This window comes from Notolepis coatsorum, assembly GCF_963971535.1.
Source record: "Notolepis coatsorum genome assembly, chromosome: 7".
Taxonomy (NCBI): domain Eukaryota; kingdom Metazoa; phylum Chordata; class Actinopteri; order Aulopiformes; family Paralepididae; genus Notolepis; species Notolepis coatsorum.
This window is the reverse complement of record NC_140171.1, coordinates 128,832,108-128,850,977: the sequence shown is the minus strand read 5'-3', so window position 1 is coordinate 128,850,977 and position 18,870 is coordinate 128,832,108. Positions and strand designations below refer to the sequence as shown.

Here is an 18,870-nt window from a genome sequence, read left to right as displayed (position 1 = left end):
AGCTGGGCTCGAATCCAGCATCTCCTGCATTAGTGGTGAGCGCCTTGCCCACTGCGCCACTTAGCCGCTAGGGTCCCCCATTTTCAATTCATAATGAATTGTAAGTAAGGGTGCAACTTGCTCCGTGCAATCCATTATTTGTGGATCTAGCCCATAGTGTTAAGACTCGGTAACTTTGCCGGGGGGGGGGGAGCGCATGCGCAGATTGCCCATGGAGTCTCTCTGCATGCGGAGTTCGGGAGTAGTTGCGAAAAAGTTACTATGGCTCGGCAGAGAGAGTGCCGATCGACTTGCGACTGATCTCCATGTTCAGGAGACTCAGGCGTATAAAAGTCTATTGGATCATGTCTCCCACAGCCACCGTAGCTACAACCACTTAATGTCAAGGCTCTCAGACATCCACATTCATTAATTTTCTCCCCCCGTTGTCTCCCCCATGATTTCAGAATACCAGAAGTGTTGCGGTGGTATATAGAGGGTTGTGGAGGTGAAACATTGAATTGAATTGAATTGAATTGAATACTTTATTTTGACACAAATCGTATGACAAAAAAAACATTTTAAAAGACAAGACAATAACAGTGTCAATAACGCAGGTCAAAAATGGATAAAACACAATAAAGCCAAGGCTTGTTTCCATTGTGGTCCATACATGGAACATAAAAAGGCACAGAAACACAAATGGACATGTACACTGACAGGACACATTCTAAAAAAAAATTATAAAAACACCTAACCTGACAACTCATACAGTTAACTAATGTTAAAAGAAAATCCGCAAACCATTAAAAGCAACTCATGATATGGCGGTTAGGTGGTCGAGCGGAGATTGCGTTCGTCACCAGCCCCGGAGCTGTGAGCTTGGTTCGCCTGTTCGAATCCAGCTCACAGCTCCGGGGTTGTCACCAGCTTGGCTGGCCGTCTGCACTGATACAATTGGCTGTATCAGAGGGTGGGAGAAGCTGGCGGGGTGGGTCCGGGTCGTTGTAAACAGCGACTCCTACAGTTCGGTCGGGGCGCCTGCTAAGCGCGGATTGGACGTGAGGGGGATAGTGTGGTCCTCCCACACGCTACGCCCTCTCAATGAGAATCCGCGCTGCCAGGTGAAAAGAAGCGGTGATTGGCTGGACGTGTGTCGGAGGAAGCACGTGGTCGCCTCCACTCTCCCAAATGATCTGACTGTGGGGGGTAAAGCGCAGCGACCAGGAAGGGACTGGGAATTGGCATACGACTAACATTGGGATGGGAGAAAATCGGAGGAAAATGGAGGGGGAAAAAGACCAAAAAAAAAAAAAAAAAAAAAAAGCAACTCATGATAAAAGAAATAAAAGCCAAGAGTTATGATAAAAGAGATAAAAAAAAACATTTTAAGACCAATTTGAGTTGCTGCTGAGCCATGTTTTTAGGGCGGATTTAAATCCGAGAGGGGAGTTCAGGAGTTTTAAAAATTTTGGCAGGGCATTCCACATTACCGTAGCAGAGTAAAAAAATGCATCTTTCCCCATGCATGTCCTGACTCTCGGCGGGACCAGGTCCGTGGGGCTTCCTCTTGTGGCGTGTTTGTGGACATCTCCTACTTTATTAAAATAATTGACTAGGTACTTGGGGACCGTTTCTTTTAGTACTTTAAAAACCAGTAGCATTTTAAGCTGGTGTACTCTTTCTTCAACCCTAAGCCATCCCAGCCTGCTAAAGTGGGCTGGCGTTAGGTGAGTCCTAAAGTGAAGGTTGTGCAGGAGTCTCACTAGTTTGTTTTGGGAGGTCTGGAGCTTTGTCTTCATTTGTTTTGATATGTTGCTGTACCATGAAGTGCAAGCATAGTCAAAGTGACATTGGATGAGGGCTCCAGCTAGGGTCCTCAGAGCGTTCCTATTTATGAACGAGGAAATTCTAAATAAAAATTTGGTTTTTTGATTGACCTTAGTAATAACTTTTTGTGCCATTTTTTCGTTAGAAAGTTTGTTATTTAAAATAAAGCCCAGGTAGGTGACCTCCTCTTTATCCTCAATAATGTTTTCACCTACTCTAATTTTAAAACCCTGGGATTTCTTTAGGTTGGCGTTTGATCCAAAGAGTATGGCCTCTGTTTTTCCCAGATGTAGAGACAATTTATTGTCACTGAGCCAGGAGCAGATTTTTTTCATTTCACTGCTCAGGACACTTTCCACTTTAGACTTATCCCTGTCTGAGACCAGGAGTGCCGAGTCGTCAGCAAACAGGAACAGGTTGCAATCGCATGCCGATTTCATGTCATTAATATATATTAAAAACAGTTGAGGTCCCAAAATGCTTCCTTGGGGGACCCCACATGTCACTGGAAGGGACGAGGACAAGGTGCCATTGATGTCTACCACCTGTTCTCTTCCCTCCAGGTAGGACTTGACCCATTTGGCTGACTTGCTATCAAAGCCTATCGCTCTCAATTTTTCTAGTAGGATGGAATGGTTGACCGTGTCAAACGCCTTTTGCAGGTCCAACATTACCATCCCACAGTAGTTCCCCTTGTCCATCTCCCGTTTTATATAATCTGTCAGGTACAGTAAACAGGTGTCAGTGGAGTGTGATTTTCTGAAACCTGATTGGAACTGGTACAATAGTCTATGTTCAGTCAGGTAGTTGTCTATCTGCTCATATACCAGCCTCTCAATTACCTTTGATATGGAACAAAGGATAGAAACGGGGCGGTAGTTACCTGGATCTAGTTTGTTTCCTTTTTTAAATAGAGGGGTTACCCTAGCAAGCTTGAGTTCTTGCGGGATGTGACCCTGGTTGATGGAGAGGTTGGTGATATGGGCTACAATGGGAGCTATGATGGAAGCAGAGTCTCTGAGAAATCTGGTGGGAATATTGTCATGGCCTGTGGCTTTTGTTGGCTGCAGCATACTGAGCTTTTTCATAACCTCTTCAGTAGTTACTTCAGTCAATTTAAAATCATTTTCACGTACACCCAGTTCCTTATAAAAGGCCTGGATGTGCTGTATGCCATATCGGCCAGAGTGGATCGGCAGTTTGTTCACCAAAGTGGTAGCAACAGTTGTGAAGAAGGTGTTTAAACAATTTGCCACGCTCAATTTGTCAGAGATGATCGTGTTATCTATTTTCAGGTTGAGATTTGTGGTTTTAGTCTTGAGTCTATTATTGTGACCCAGTGTTTTTAAAGACTTCCACAGTTTTTGAGGATTATTTTTATTTTCCTCAATTTTTTCGTTAAAATAGTTCAGTTTTGCTTTTTTGATCATATTGGTTACTCCATTTCTTAGTGTTTTACATGTCTCAAAGAGCTGTTCATTTTTAGTTTTTCTGTATTTAGAGAAGCTCTCATTTCTCACACTGATGGCTTTTAGAATCTCGGCAGTGACCCAGGGCTCTGTTCTGGCTTTGACCCTGGTCACCTTTGAGGGTGCAAGCGTGTCAATAACTGAAAGGAAGGTGGTTTTAAAGCATGACCAAGCTTTTTCTGTCGATGTGCAGTTTAGTACATTTGTCCAATCTACTTTGTCCAGAGCTGTTTTTAAGGCTTCACTTGTGTAGTTTTTCAGAGATCTGAATCTGATTGTGTTGTGACAATTTATTACAGGTCTGTGAATTTTACGAGTGCAGAAAATGATGTGATGGTCACTTAGACTGCATTCTATCACGCCACTTCTAGAGATCTTGGTCTGGTCTGATGTCAGAATTAGATCAATGATGGTTTGTGTGGAAGAGCAGACTCTTGTGACTTGAGTGATCAGCTGATTTAAGTCATGTAGGTTGCAGTAATTTCTGAATGATTTAAAGATTGGTGCATCTTTTTTAGTGTTGGTATTAAAATCTCCAATCAAAATCACCTCAGATTTACAAAGATCCACTGAGCTCTCTTCCAGTAAATCATAAAATGAATTTTGAGTTGGAGGTCTGTAGAGGACACCGAACATAGGAGGGTCAGCATCAAATGTAAAAGTATATATTCAATATGATGTTCTTGTAATGGAGCATTAAATGCTCGATCCAGTGACCTCTAAAGGTTATGTTAAAGTGGTACGTAGTCCAGTTATGCTGCTCTTACTAAAGGTTATGTTAAAGTGGTACGTAGTCCAGTTATGCTGCTCTGACTAAAGGTTATGTTAAAGTGGTATGTGGTCCAGTTATGCTGCTCTGACTAAAGGTTATGTTAAAGTGGTACTGTATGTAGTCCAGTTATGCTGCTCTGACTAAAGGTTCAAGTTCAAGTTCTTTAAGTTCAAGTTCTTTAATAGTTGTCATACAGAAGTACAGAATACTTTCATACAAAATGCTTCTTACTGTTACGCTCCAGAGACTGTGCTAGACAAGATAGTATCAAATAACATAATAACATAATATAGCATGTAATTTAGAAGAAGAAAAATGAGGTCACAGTGTTCGGTATAGACATATGTACAATGTTCTGAGTTACCATATAATATACAATACACAATACTATGCAGTGTACTAATGTACAGTACTATCTAGTGCAAAGCAGAAATGGGATGAGGTACAATTTTAGGTACAATTTACAGTAAGGTGTACGAGTTGTAGTGCAATCCTTCATCCATAAATATAAAGTGTGGGGAGTGGGTGCTACAGTGTGTTTGTTTAAAGTGGGTGTGTGCTATAAAGTGTGTGGAGTGGGTGCTACAGTGTGTTTGTTTAAAGTGAGTGTGTGCGTGTGGATGTGTGTGCTATGTGCGTTTGGTGGTTGTTGTTGTGTAGTGTTCATTCATTGTTCGTTTAGCAGCCTGATGGCCTGGGGATAGAAGCTTCTTCTGAGTCTTTCTGTGCTCGCCTTGAGACTCCGGTATCGCTTGCCTGACCGCAGCAGTTCAAAGAGGCAGTTGTTCGGGTGACTGGAGTCTTTAATGATTCTCTTAGCCTTGCCCTCGCAACGCTTGTTGTAAATGTTCTGGAGGGTGGGGAGCCCCCCTCCAATTGTGCGTTCGGCTGAACGTGTCACTCTTTGTAGTCTGCTTCGGTCTTGTGCAGTGCTATTCCCAAACCAGGAGGTGATGTTGCCGGTCAAGATGCTCTCTATTGTACATGAGTAGAAGTTCTTAAGGATCTTCTGACTGACTTGGAACTTCCTTAGGCGCCTGAGGAAGTAGAGGCGTTGTCGTGCCTTCTTCACAACACTGTCAATGTGTGTGGTCCATGTCAAGTCCTCGGATATGTAGGCTCCGAGGTACTTAAAGCTGTTGACTCTCTCAACCGGTGCCCCGTCGATGCTGAGGGGGCTGTAGTCCTTGACCCCCGACCTCCTGAAGTCCACAATCATCTCCTTTGTTTTGCTGACGTTCAGGGAGAGGCTGTTTTCCTGGCACCATCCCGCCAGGACCTTGACCTCTTCCAGGTAGGTCCTCTCGTCGTTGGCAGAGATCAGGCCCACCACCACTGTGTCGTCAGCAAATTTGATGATTGTATTGCTACTCCGCTGAGCCACACAGTCGTGTGTGTACAGGGAGTAGAGGAGGGGACTCAGAACACAGCCCTGGGGGGCCCCTATGTTGAGGGTGATGGATGAGGAGGTGCAGTTGCCTGCTCTCACCACCTGGGGTCTGCCAGTCAGGAAGTCCAAGACCCACTGGCAGAGGTCATAGCCCAAGCCCAGGTCCCTGAGCTTGGCTATGAGTATGGAGGGGACTATGGTATTGAATGCCGAGCTGTAGTCGATGAATAGCATTCTCACATAGTTCCCCTGCCTCTTGTCCAGGTGTGATGCTGCTGTGTGCAGCACATGGGCTATGGCGTCCTCCGTGGTTATGTTAAAGTGGTACGTAGTCCAGTTATGCTGCTCTGACTAAAGGTTATGTTAAAGTGGTACTGTATGTAGTCCAGTTATGCTGCTCTGACTAAAGGTTGTGTTAAAGTGGTACTGTATGTGGTCCAGTTATGCTGCTCTGACTAAAGGTTGTGTTAAAGTGGTATGTAGTCCAGTTATGCTGCTCTGACTAAATGTTGTGTTAAAGTGGTACTGTATGTGGTCCAGTTATGCTGCTCTGACTAAAGGTTGTGTTAAAGTGGTATGTAGTCCAGTTATGCTGCTCTGACTAAAGGTTATGTTAAAGTGGTACTGTATGTAGTCCAGTTATGCTGCTCTGACTAAAGGTTATGTTAAAGTGGTATGTGGTCAAGTTATGCTGCTCTGACTAAAGGTTATGTTAAAGTGGTACTGTATGTAGTCCAGTTATGCTGCTCTGACTAAAGGTTATGTTAAAGTGGTATGTGGTCCAGTTATGCTGCTCTGACTAAAGGTTATGTTAAAGTGGTACTGTATGTAGTCCAGTTATGTTGCTCTGACTAAAGGTTATGTTAAAGTGGTATGTGGTCCAGTTATGCTGCTCTGACTAAAGGTTATGTTAAAGTGGTATGTGGTCCAGTTATGCTGCTCTGACTAAAGGTTATGTTAAAGTGGTACTGTATGTAGTCCAGTTATGCTGCTCTGACTAAAGGTTAGTCAGTTCTGCGGAACAGCTGGCCCCGGAGTGGGGTTCCCCGTTATGGAGGGGGCGGGGGAATTCCTCTTCGACGCCCCGGTGGAATCAGAGCCCCAGGCCCTGGTTCCACACCAGGAAGCCTCGTACACGGAGTCAGGGTTTGAATTACCAACTCTGTGGCGGGACGCCCCTTCCACAGCGTCTGGCTTCAGCCCCCGCCTATTAAGTGGGTCCGGCTACCCGTGTGCAAGGGATGCGAGTGAGGCGGAGGAGAGACAGCAGAGAGAGCTGCGGGCTCTCTTCCCTGAGCTCATGGCGGCAGCAGTGCGTGCTAACGGCATCCCGTTACCGACGCCCCTGCCGGCACCTGTCCCCGATGACATGGTAGGCCATGCCTTCCAATGCCACCCGCTGAGGGAGCCGAGCATAGTGTGGCCGGCCTACCCAGCCATGGGCGCCTACGTGACTCGGGGACAGGTGGTGCCCTGCATCATCGGCCTGACCCCCGCCTACCTGCCGTTCATGCAGGTAGAGGGTCTGGTTCAGGGTCTAAAGGACGGCGTGCCGCGGCTTGACAACCCGATGGCAGCCGTCCTTTGCCCTGAGATTCCGAAGGGGAGGTCGGCACCGCAGCTGGCCTACTGGTCCGACCAGGCCTACTGTACATCGCCTCGACACAGAGCTTAGCGGCGACTACCAACATCGTGCAGCTGGCGCACTTCCAGTCGGGGCTGATGGCAGGCGGGGAGGACCTGGACCCAGAGCAGCGCTTCTTCCACGCGCAGGCGTTGGGTGCTATCCTGCACCTGACCCAGCTCCAGGCCTAGCTGCGGGGAAGATGCACGCTCTGGCTACCCTGACCCAACAACACCTGTGGCTGGAGCAGGCATCGCTGGACGAGCGGAGGAGACTACCCCTCCTCCTGGCCCCTCTCTCCGACAGTGGGCTCTTCGGCTCCGCCATCAACGAAGTGACGGTCGCCTGCAAGGAGATGGAGGAGCAGCGGTCTGTCCTCGTCCAGCACTTCCCCACGACCCGGCTCCACGACGACGGGGGCCACCCACACACGCCGCCGTAGGGCTGCAGCCAGCAAGAAGGCTCGCTACCGAGGGGGAGAGCCCGACGGCGTACCTTGGCCTGGTACCAGCTACCCTGCGCCTGGGGGGAAAGGTAGGGACCTGCGAGCACAAGCTGCACCCCCGAACCGTGAGGATAAACCCTCCCCTTTGGATATGATAATATCCTTGTAAAATACTGACGACGGATGAGGAGGACGTGGCTCAAAACGAGTGCACCTTTTTCACTCGGGCATCCCTTGTGCGCTTTAGCGGCATAGTGCGTAGGATTCCGCCCCGTCAGCTCCCTCGATGTCAAGTCAAGTCAAGTCAAGTCAAGAGTTTTATTTGTCACGGCATACAAGTATACAATGAAATGCGGGGGGTCTTGCCCGCAACGATGTGCATAATACAATAGTAATATATAATAAGAATCCAATAGAATGACATTGTGCAATAAACAAGTAAACAAAGTAGGGCATATCGGTATATGTACATGAGTTATTTACAGAGCATGGTAGGACATGCTAGGTCCTGTGGTAGTGCAATACACTGTTAGCTACGGATGAGGCACTGGGTCTTTATGTACACTGTTATACAATGCTATAATTATACAATCTCAAGTTATATTATACTATTCTTAAGGTTTAACGACCCCGACCCCACGAGGTGTCGAAGCGGTAACACAGGCTTATGTTTTCACGTACGTTCCCTGGTAGTGAGCGGGGCGCACGGTCGGGTAGTCGCGGGCCCGTCTGTCCCACGGTCTGCTCACCCTGTACGTTTGTTGGGTGCTGTCCCCTCTTTCGCACAGTCAGTGTCCTGTTCCCCCCCCACCCCTCATTAGGGGGTGCAATTCTGCAATCTGTTAATACAAATTTCAATCAATCAAATTTGATTGATTGAAACTTTTATTAACAGATTGTAGAATGGGTAGAATACAGTAAAGCTCAATACACACAATTGTTAAGGGGATGCAGACCAGAGAAAGACTTTCGTCTTGTTTATGCCAGGGTCCCCCATTTTCAATTAATAATGAATTGTAAGTAGGGTGCAACTAGCACCGTGCAATCCATTCTTTGTGGATCTAGCCCTTAATGTTTGAAAGTCAAATCAAATCAACTTGTGCCATGTTTTCTATGCAACATCTTTTTAATCAAAGTAACTAGTAACGGATGGGTTCAGATAAATGTAATGGAGTAAAAAGTACAAGATATACCCTCATCCCAGATGAGAGCTGTGGATCATACAGTAATAGTTACATTACCTGGGATGGACACTAGTTTCTGCAGCTCCATCTTCAGACGAGTGATTTCCTTACAAAGCTGAATGTCATCCATCCTGCATAGGAATGGAATAACACACACACCCACCACGCACACACACACACACACCCACACACACACACACACCCACGCACACACACTCACTCACACACACACACACACACACACACACACACACACACACACACACACACACACACACACACACACACACACACACACACACACACACACACACACACACACACACACACACACACACACACACACACACACACACACACACACACACACAAGCATTATAAAGATATTAGTATATTCAGTTCAATGTATAAAAGAGGGTACTAAAGTGGGTACTAGATTACTAGATGTAGGACATTTAGATCCTGCTTGTTGAAAGATATGGCTGGTTTTTCATTGTGATTATAAAAAGCGAATTGCGTATGTAAATACCTTTTTTTCATGGTCTTTCTTAAACTGGTTAGTTTTTAATTAAAGTAGAACCACTGTGTGGGTTTGTTGGAAAACAGATATAACACAGTCTGCTCATGACTCAGGGGTGGCGGGGGCCGGGAAGGACACCATCTCAGCTAAGACGTATCTCCTATTCAAGGCTAGAACCGTGATTCTAGGGGAAAGGTTAGTAATGGCTAGATAGTGGTGCTAGGAGGTCGCCTAGGCGATGAGGCGAGTTAGACGGAGCACCACGGGCAGAGCCAAATTGTTTTGAGATAACACCACAAGAGAGACAGAGAGAGAGAGAGAGAGAGAGAGAGAGAGAGAGAGAGAGAGAGAGAGAGAGAGAGAGAGAGAGAGAGAGAGAGAGAGAGAGAGAGAGAGAGATAGATAGATATTTTCTTAGTTTTTTCTTAGACTTTTGTTTTTCCTCCTTCATTTCATTCTTTATTAGACCTCTGTTTATGTAAATAAACTATCCTTTTTGATATAAACAGTTTGAGTCAGTGTACGATTGTTCCAAATGCACCGGGGAAGAGATAGTGGTGTCTCAGCCAGCCAGTAAGCCGTGAGAGTACGAATTCCACCACGAACGATTGCCTCGATGAAAAAACAACACAACGCAGGCGGCAGATATGGCGCGGACAGAGATTGATAACGATCGACGACCCGGCTGGAACACTATAATCGAACACTGTCTCAGAAAGCATATCAGATTGAAATACAGACAGTGAGCTGATATTGATCTTGTATCACTCAGTATACAGTAAATCTGAAGCGCACTGAAACACACTGTCAGTGCAGTGCCACGGCACGCCATGTGACACGTGTCAAGCACCAATAGGAAGCGTAGCGCTGCAGCGAGTCGACAGGAAGAGACGAGTCTCTCCTCATCCATTGTTCTACACGAGAGACAGCGGCGGCCAGAGGTGAGCAGAGATGTACAAGCAGGGAGGTGAGCACAGGAGCCAGGAGCGAGTGGAGTTTATTTATTTACGTGGTCGATGCCAATGTGGGGTTTGTACATAGAAAAACAATAGGTGCGGCAGTTTTCACACGTGTATTTTGGCCTTGAGGGTCTTTGCGAGCTATACAGCTCTCTATCTCAGTCTTTCTTTTTCTACACACTGTATCCCTTACGAAAGGGAGGTGTAGTGGTTACGTCATTGTTGATTCCAGCTTGAAGGAAATCGATGATTTGCATTTGGTTTACAACCTATATAGATATTTGTTTTAACGTTGTATTGTGTGTTAGACTCTTAAGAGAGACAGAGACAGAGTGCAGGGTGTGGGAGTAGCAGCCAGCCGCACCAAGGTCATCGGCCAAGGTGCTTGAGAAGCTGTTGCTATGGTGATGAGATAGGGTGGGGCATTTTGAACCATAGTTTGATTTGGGTCAGAGGTGCCACGCCGTTGTTATAGTCATGAGAGAGAGAGAGAGAGAGAGAGAGAGAGAGTTCGACATTGCAAGACTTGAAGACGGTAAGCTGTGAGTTCTTCAGAAGACTAACCAGACTAGGACACAAAGCTGACACGTAGGGACGTTGACAGAGAGACAGCAGAAATCCCTCCACTCTCCTATAGCCGGAGGGTGGGGGAGGGGGAACGCCACGAGGAGCTAGCTTCAGCTAACAGGAAAGGCTTTGGCTACCCACTGGGCCGCAACCATCATCGAACTGATAGCAGGAGAGATCGGTAGAATTAATTAATTCAATAGACTTTTCAAAGACTTTCAGAACGGTTTTCATCTTGTACGAATCTATGTTTATGGAATAAACATCAACATCAAGGAAAGGTATCACGTTTCCAGTGTGTCGATTCTTCTGATTATGAATGCATTAACGGGGGAGACAGAGTGTGCCAGCCAGTACGAGGAGTAAGGTATAAACAACACAACGCAGACCTCACGGCACCACAGAGAGATTACTGGCTGATAACACGAGACTCTAACAAGCTGGTCCACCTCACTTGAAATTGCAATGTATTTCCAATGGACACATTTCTAAATCGTCTCGTTTAAAAAAAATAAAGCATGAACATTGGCATGGTGTACCTTTCTGTGTGTATTCATCCACAATCTATAGCTCAACATGAAACAATTTGCAATTAATCATAAAAGTAGCAAAATAACAAGGTTTACGTTTTTGTTCACTGAGGACACTTCACTTTGGTGCTGCTTACTGCGACAGCACTGAATGACAGGCGTTCTACTGGTAAGTGTAGTTATTTTTAAGGACAAATTAAACAACCTTATAACAAAATTTATTTCAACCAAAATGCTTAAACAATAATGTTAGTGATAGAAGGGAACTAGTTTTGTGCAAAAATGGAAAGCTTGCCAATGTTCATGAATTATTATTTTTGCTTTGTACATATACAGGCACAGGGGAAATAGTTAAAACTATAGTGAAAAGCAAGCAACAAACTAGTAAATAACTATTATTATTACAATAGCCGATAATACATTTACACATAAATCCCTATACGGGTGGACCGCGCAGGAAACTAAAGTGACGTCAGACTACACCTCCCCATGGGTATTAAGCCCAGTGGTTCATCAATGTCCCTGCTGCCACACACACACACACACCCACCCACCCACACACACACACACACACACACACACACACACACACACACACACCCACCCACCCACACACACACACACACACACACACACACACACACACACACACACACACACACACACACACACACACACACACACACACACACACACACACACACACACACACACACACACACACACACACACACACACACACACACACACACACACACACACACACACACACACACACACACACACACTATATTAAAATGATAAAGATTCTGAGTGTATAGAGCCTTGAGATATTATATCTACATATTATGCCTAATCTTAGCCATTACCAGGCTCAATCACGTAACATTATCATAAGTTGTTGCAGCAATTATTGGGTTGATACCATTTGTTATGCAGATTTGGTAAAAAATAATTACAATGATAATGTACCATTTTTGACCACTCGAGAATTAATAAACATGGTCAAAGTACCACAATAAGTCACCAAGACCTTGAGGAATACCATAGAAAATGTCATGCCATGATTTGGAGATTCCTCCTGGAGATTTTTGGCGATTAGATGGTGAGCACTTCTGTTCTTGAAATGGCTCAGCCCCTATGGTCAATAAACCTCAATAAAGCCATACATTCTCTGAATGCCCTAGGTCTTTAGTTTGTGGGTGTAAAGTGTCATGGCACTCACATTTTATACCTCACTGTGTGAGGTCAAGTTCCAAACAATCTCACTACATTGAAATGGCTACTATGGGGACTAACATCAAACCACACATGAATACAATTGGATATCATTGGATCCACACGATTCTCAGCTTTCCAGTCATATCCAACTTGTGCAATTCCAAGACTGTTTCTTTTCTTTTCTTTTTTTCTTAAAAAATATATGTAAATAGGCAAAAACAACATATTTGTATGGTTATGTCTGTAAGAGGGAGACTTGTGGGTATTCATAGAACCCATTTTCATTCAATATCTTAAGGTGAGTGACCAAGGGACCCCTTTGAAAATGGCTGTGCAATTTTCATTATTTAGCCCCCCTTCCTGACAAGTCCTTCCCTTCCTGACAAGTACTTATAGATACAGTAGGTTGTCTCTAGATTATGATACCACTACCTCTCAAGTTCAAGTTTCACGCTTTGTTTTTTTTGTCACATATAATGTACGTACATTACAGTGAAATGCTTGGTTCTGTATGAGCCTCCTGAGATTGTGCTTCATACAAAAAGAAAATGCGCATGCTAGAACCTGCAAAAGTCTCAACTGCCTAAGTCAGGGGCTCTCAAACTTTTTTATACCACAAACCCATTTTATTTAGGATTTTTTTTGGCGACCCGACACTTAACACATTGACCGCCAATAACGTTGTACGACGGGTTCGCTGGTCATGCGAATTCCGCCAAGCCACGGCGTACGACGTTATTGAGATCATGTCGAATACGCATCGAATCACTGTTATAAGACATTGATATCAGGAGCTATCTGTAGCTACTGCTAAAAATATTTAATTTTTTCGCCATGGTATACATAATTCCGCCACCCAGCCTCTGCTGAGACAGTGGGACTCTGCACAACCGTGCAACGATCTCTGGTGATCTCGGTGCATCTGGGAAATCCGTCCGGCAGTCACATATTGTTGCGGGACTCTAGACACACATCCGTGTATATGGATCGCTGCTAGGGATGCCCCGATCGATCGGCCACCGATCGTTATCGGCCGATAATCAGTATAAATATGCGATCTGTGATCGGTGATAATGCTTTATTTTCGCCGATCGTCAAAACCGATCGAAAAACGAGATCTCACTCGCCGAGTTCTGTCTCAACGCTCCGTCTCCTCCTCCTCCTACTCCTCTCTTCCCTGTGTAAACAAGCTCGGGCAATAGTCTGCTCTAACCTAGTGCATGCGAGCTCCGTGAGCTAACGTTAGCTACCGTTACTGTTTAAACAGAATGACCCAGTCAACTATTCACTTTTAGTTTAATACATGAAGCATTGTTAACGGTATCTAGCCGTCTAGCTACTGATAGCTCCTGATATCAACAAATGCTCCAGCAATAGTCTAGTAGACGTGCATGATAGCTCACGTTAGCTCACTGTTCAAAACGAAACGTCCCATTAAACTAAATGGTTCACTGAGGTGTTGTCTTAACGTTATCTATCCGGCTAGCAGTAGCTACAGATAGCTCCTGATATCAATGTCTTATAACAGTGATTCGATGCGTATTCGAGCCCCGGCTTGCATCGCAGTCACAAACGGAGCTAGCTGAGGGAGTAGGGTATATCTGCAGAGCTGTATATCTGCAGAGCCGCAGATATACCCTGCTGAGGGCATGCTGAATGTGATTTGATCAAAGCAGAGTATACACACAGACAGTAGAGATAGCGAGCATTTTGACTTGTTGCGTGGTGGCAATGTCTCGCAGATAATACAACTACAAGTATAATTATATAATATATATATTTTATAAAAAAATATATATATATTTATATAAAATAAATATATATATTTTTTTTTAATCAAAAACGATCGATATCGGATCGGTATCGGCCGATATGGCTCAAGACGATCGGTGATCGGTATCGGTGGCAAAAGACGTGATCGGGGCATCCCTAATCGCTGCCATAACTCAATAATCGATATGATTTGGGCGTTTATTGCACCATACAAACCGGAAATGGATCTAGTCGAATAAGTGGGATCTTTTTCCTCCAGTCTCATCGGCGAACGGTAAGAGGACAGTAACGTTACTTTCAGCTTGATTGTTTATTCTTTTCAATGCAAACCGCTCTGATCAATATATCACCCATACTACATAAAGCTTTTACTGACTATCACGGAATTATAAACGACCCCCCCCCCCCCTTTTTCATCCGCGCATGATGAGTCATAACGTTTAGGATCGTATTCAGTTGGATTTTTTAATATAGCGTGTATCGCGAATAAACTGCAATCGATAATCTATATTATGCGTTTAGGCCTATAACTAGCGTTCTAGGAATTACTGCAGAAAACGATAAAAACATACTTATATTCTGGACGGTATTTTCGTATGAATCTATGAATGAAAAAGTATAACGTTCCTACATCCTGAACGATAGATAATCGATGTTGAATGGGCCATAGTAATGTCAATATAGCAATACAATTTAAAAAGTTATAGCCCTGCAAAGAAGTTGAACATCTCCATAGGCTCAGACTGGTGGCAGTGATCATACATTGATGGATAGAAGCGTGGCAGGGAATGTGTTAATGTATCGCGTAATTTCAATGCGGAATTAAGGAATATCAAAATAAAAGCACACGTTATTGAACTTGATCATGCATATTTATTAGAAAATGTTATTACAGCACTATGTTATCAATACACATTTATAAAACGAGGCATATTTAGCCAAAATATGTTGCCAGAACATAATAAAAAATAAATAAATAAATATTGTTTATTTTTATTTTTTATTATTACTTGCCAATATTATAACTTTAACTGTCACCTACCCATGACCCCACTTTGGGCCGCGACCCATAGTTTGAGAACCGCTGGCCTAAGGGGTTAGGGGGGCCAAAAGAGGTTAAGAAGGGTCTGGGGCCACCACTGTTCCACAATATGAGAGAGCCACTTACATGTATCTCAGCTCTGACTCCCTCCTGACCAGCACATCTCGGATCCTCTCGATCTTGAACAGCTCCCCCTCGATGTCATCCACGGTAGTGGTGGAGTCCGCCATGGACACCACGTCTTCCTCTAACCAGGGAGAAGAAAATAGTTTCACTATTGTTGCTTTAGTCAATAGAGACAACATGTCTTCTTCTAACCAGCGAGAAGAAATTACTCTTTTGACTACTGTTGTTTTATGCTACAGTTGATGTTTTTGTGTGTTTAGTTTATACATGTTTAGTTTATACATGGACAAATACAAACTGTTCAGTGCATCTGTCAAAATTACGAGGAGGATCCATAATGAGATTTTCATTTACGAGAACACGTTACATCTCATGATGTTACATGAATGTTATTCATGAGTCATTTTACAGAGGTCAGATAACAAAGCAGGGGCCATGTTGATCTCCCAGGTTAGAGAAGTGGCCCCGTGATGGAAAGGAGCCAGTTGAACCACCAGACTACATGAGTTGAGAGGTGGGATAACATGTGCTATGTTGTTGGACCCTGAGGTGGGTTGGACCTCTAGTCTTCTTACACCCACTATAATATTTAACTGCTGCTCATTTTCATTGAAAATAGAGCTGATGACGGATCCATTTGAGGTAATGGGGGCGACGTAGAGAGGATCGCATCCTCCCAGCCATCACCACGGGACATCCACCACTCCGCCTCTCTTCACAGCTGTTTGCCGTGGGGTCCCGCTCTGCCCTGTAGCGGGCCCTGCTAACTATCTCCTCCCTGTCGAGAGGCTCACAGCATGCGTGTGTGTGTGTGGGGGGGGGGGGGGGGGGGGCAAGAAAAACACAACAAGGGAGGCACCGATAATCCACACAGTTAAAAAACCACCATTGAGACGGCAGATGAGCCCACAGTCCTGGGGCCTTATTTTCGTCCATGAGTACACTCCACTGCTCATCCATTTAGAATGATAGAGAATTTGTTCTGAAAGACCAGCACAGAAAGATCCGTCTTCTAGTTGCATTCAGCCTTGGGCAAAAGTAGAGTTGACTGGGTTTGAAATACAGATAACGTTAGGTTATGTATATAACCAAGTTCTGTCAATACTAGTGACGCTCAGCGTCATATTGCATATATCTCGCATCAGCGTATATACACTGAATACATTTCAAAATGTACCTTTATATGCCAGCATTCATCTGGCCACACCCCCATCCGCTTACCTACATAAGCAGGGGTGGTGCCACACACTCATCTCCTTCCCAACAAATTTCACCACAATGAAAAATCAAGGGCCGCAGCGGCGTCTAGACGCTGAGCGTCACTAGTATTGACAGAACTTGGTTATATACATAACCTAACGTTCTGTTTCATACTAGCTCCGCTCAGCGTCATATTGCATAGCAGGAGCTGAGCGGGAGCTAGAAGCTCGACAAATGTACCCCGCTGAGGCCCCCCACAACCATCAGATCAGGGAGGACCGAGCCCCCCCGACCCCCCCTAATGGAGGGCACCCCCCCTATTGGGGGATCACAGGAGGGCGACGGACCCGACCGTGCGAAGAGGCACTCAAGCAACCCAACGCACAGGGTGAGCAGACCGTGGCTTGACCCCACGACTACACACACGCACAACCCGCATGCCACCCGGGAACGAACGGAGGAAACAACCTCGTTACTGCCCCCAGAATCACGGGGTCAAGGGCAAACCCAACCCCGTGGCAAGGCCGTAGCAGCGGAGCGCGAAGGAAGACCCAGACCCACCAAAGGGACTGGACCCCCTGGAACGGGGGCCCGGAGAAGTCCATGATGCCAGCATCAAGACCCCACCAGGTGGGCACTTAGTGACCCCGCCCCCCACATCGCCAGCGTATTCGGACAAAGGCCCCTCAGCCGAGCGGGCCCTGTCCCCCCAATAGTCCACCGCCTGGCACACTGACCCTGCAGAACAGGCATTCAGCATGGCCGTAAGCACACAAAAAAGGTTAACCAACAGAAGCAGGCAGCGCACCGGGGAAAAACCAGGCAACAGGCTGTTAACCCGAGCCTGGAGACTGCGGACGAGACAGGCGCCAGAGGGGACAGCTGAACACAGCTGCCCCGGCGGAAGGGGCGTATGCTGGCTTTGTTGCATGACCGAGCCTCCATTTAAAAAAAACCCACCCAGAGGGGTTGAGGCAGAGAAGGCTGACACGATTGGCAGACGTCATGAACGTGCAGGGGCACCCTCAACCGGGTAACCCGGGAGTTGACACTGCTCCAACACACCAGGGAATCAACCACCTTGGTGTCACCCAATGCGGTGGCTGTTCCTATAACCCCTCAAGAAAGAACTCCAAAACACACCTGCGGGTATACACCGGCTATACCGCAGTACAAGTGTTTCAGTTTTCAAAAAAGGGTTAACCCAGGCCTACGGGTCGACGAAACATTACTTCGGACCGGGCCCGGCGATACGGGAAGCACAGGGTCACCAGAGGAGGCCAAAGACCACCCCAACAGGCCCCTCTTCGCCATGCGTGAGAGAGGAGCGAAAAGAATGGAGAACCAGCCCCAAGCACACCGTACTTGGTATTCCCAGGCGGTCTCCCAACCAAGTACTAACCAGGACCAACCTGTGTAGCGGCCGAGATCTGACGAGATCGAGCGTGTACAGGTTGGCATGGCCGTAAGCCATTACGACAGTGCAGAGTACAAAATGTACCCAACCAGGGCCTCCATAGCGCTTAACCCTGTGACACCCGGACCAACCTGGCATTTTTCCCCCTGAAAAAGCCCAAGTCCCTCAGGGTACCAGAACAGCAGATCTGCATCCCCGGCGGACAACGGGTTCAACTGATCCGGACCAGCGTGACCAGAACCAGTCCCGTGCCCTAACCACGCCGACATGCCTACTCCAGGAGAAGGGGCAGATATGCGTGTTGATCTTAAACATGAAAAGAAGGCGCCACCCAGACGTTCGGGGCGAACCGCGCCCGGTGGCCCACCCCCAGGGCGTGAGACCCCTCTACATATGTTCAGATCCATTTCGTCATCATCCCCCAGATATGAACGTAAATCCGTCGACAACCAAAACAGGTTGTCGGAAGAGGAAAAACCTCCATCCCAGTTGCTTTATAAAAACGCCGTTTTAACCTAAAGCAACCAAGGCGTGCCAGTCAGTCGCCTGATTACAGAACACCCCGAGCTAGCACTATGCGTGCGTCGGGACACAACCACATCAATGAACAGGCTATTTAGACCTGTCATTGAATCCCCAAGGCGCCCAGGGGAACGACAAGAGGGGTGTGATACTTCCTAACTCCAACTCTTTTAAAAGAAAAGAAGGAAGCACCAACAGTATGTATCCCAGTCTACACAGCCGGGGGTAAACATTTTTCACATTTTTACATCCCACCAGCCTCCCATAGGAAGGAAACGGAAATCCCCAGAGAGACTTCCC

The 18,870-nt window shown here is 46.0% G+C and overlaps 1 protein-coding gene across 1 annotated transcript in view; it reads right to left on the bottom strand.

The window, feature by feature from the left end:
- The window catches only part of pik3r6a (phosphoinositide-3-kinase, regulatory subunit 6a), a gene marked incomplete at both ends in the record, with an annotated part of 59,243 nt that overhangs the window by 21,864 nt on the left and 18,509 nt on the right, over positions 1-18,870 (bottom strand). Inside the window, 2 exons of the mRNA XM_084319388.1 lie at positions 8,751-8,824; positions 15,432-15,552. Of these exons, the coding sequence (XP_084175514.1) occupies positions 8,751-8,824; positions 15,432-15,552 (195 nt within the window). The remainder of the gene's footprint in view (positions 1-8,750; positions 8,825-15,431; positions 15,553-18,870) is intronic.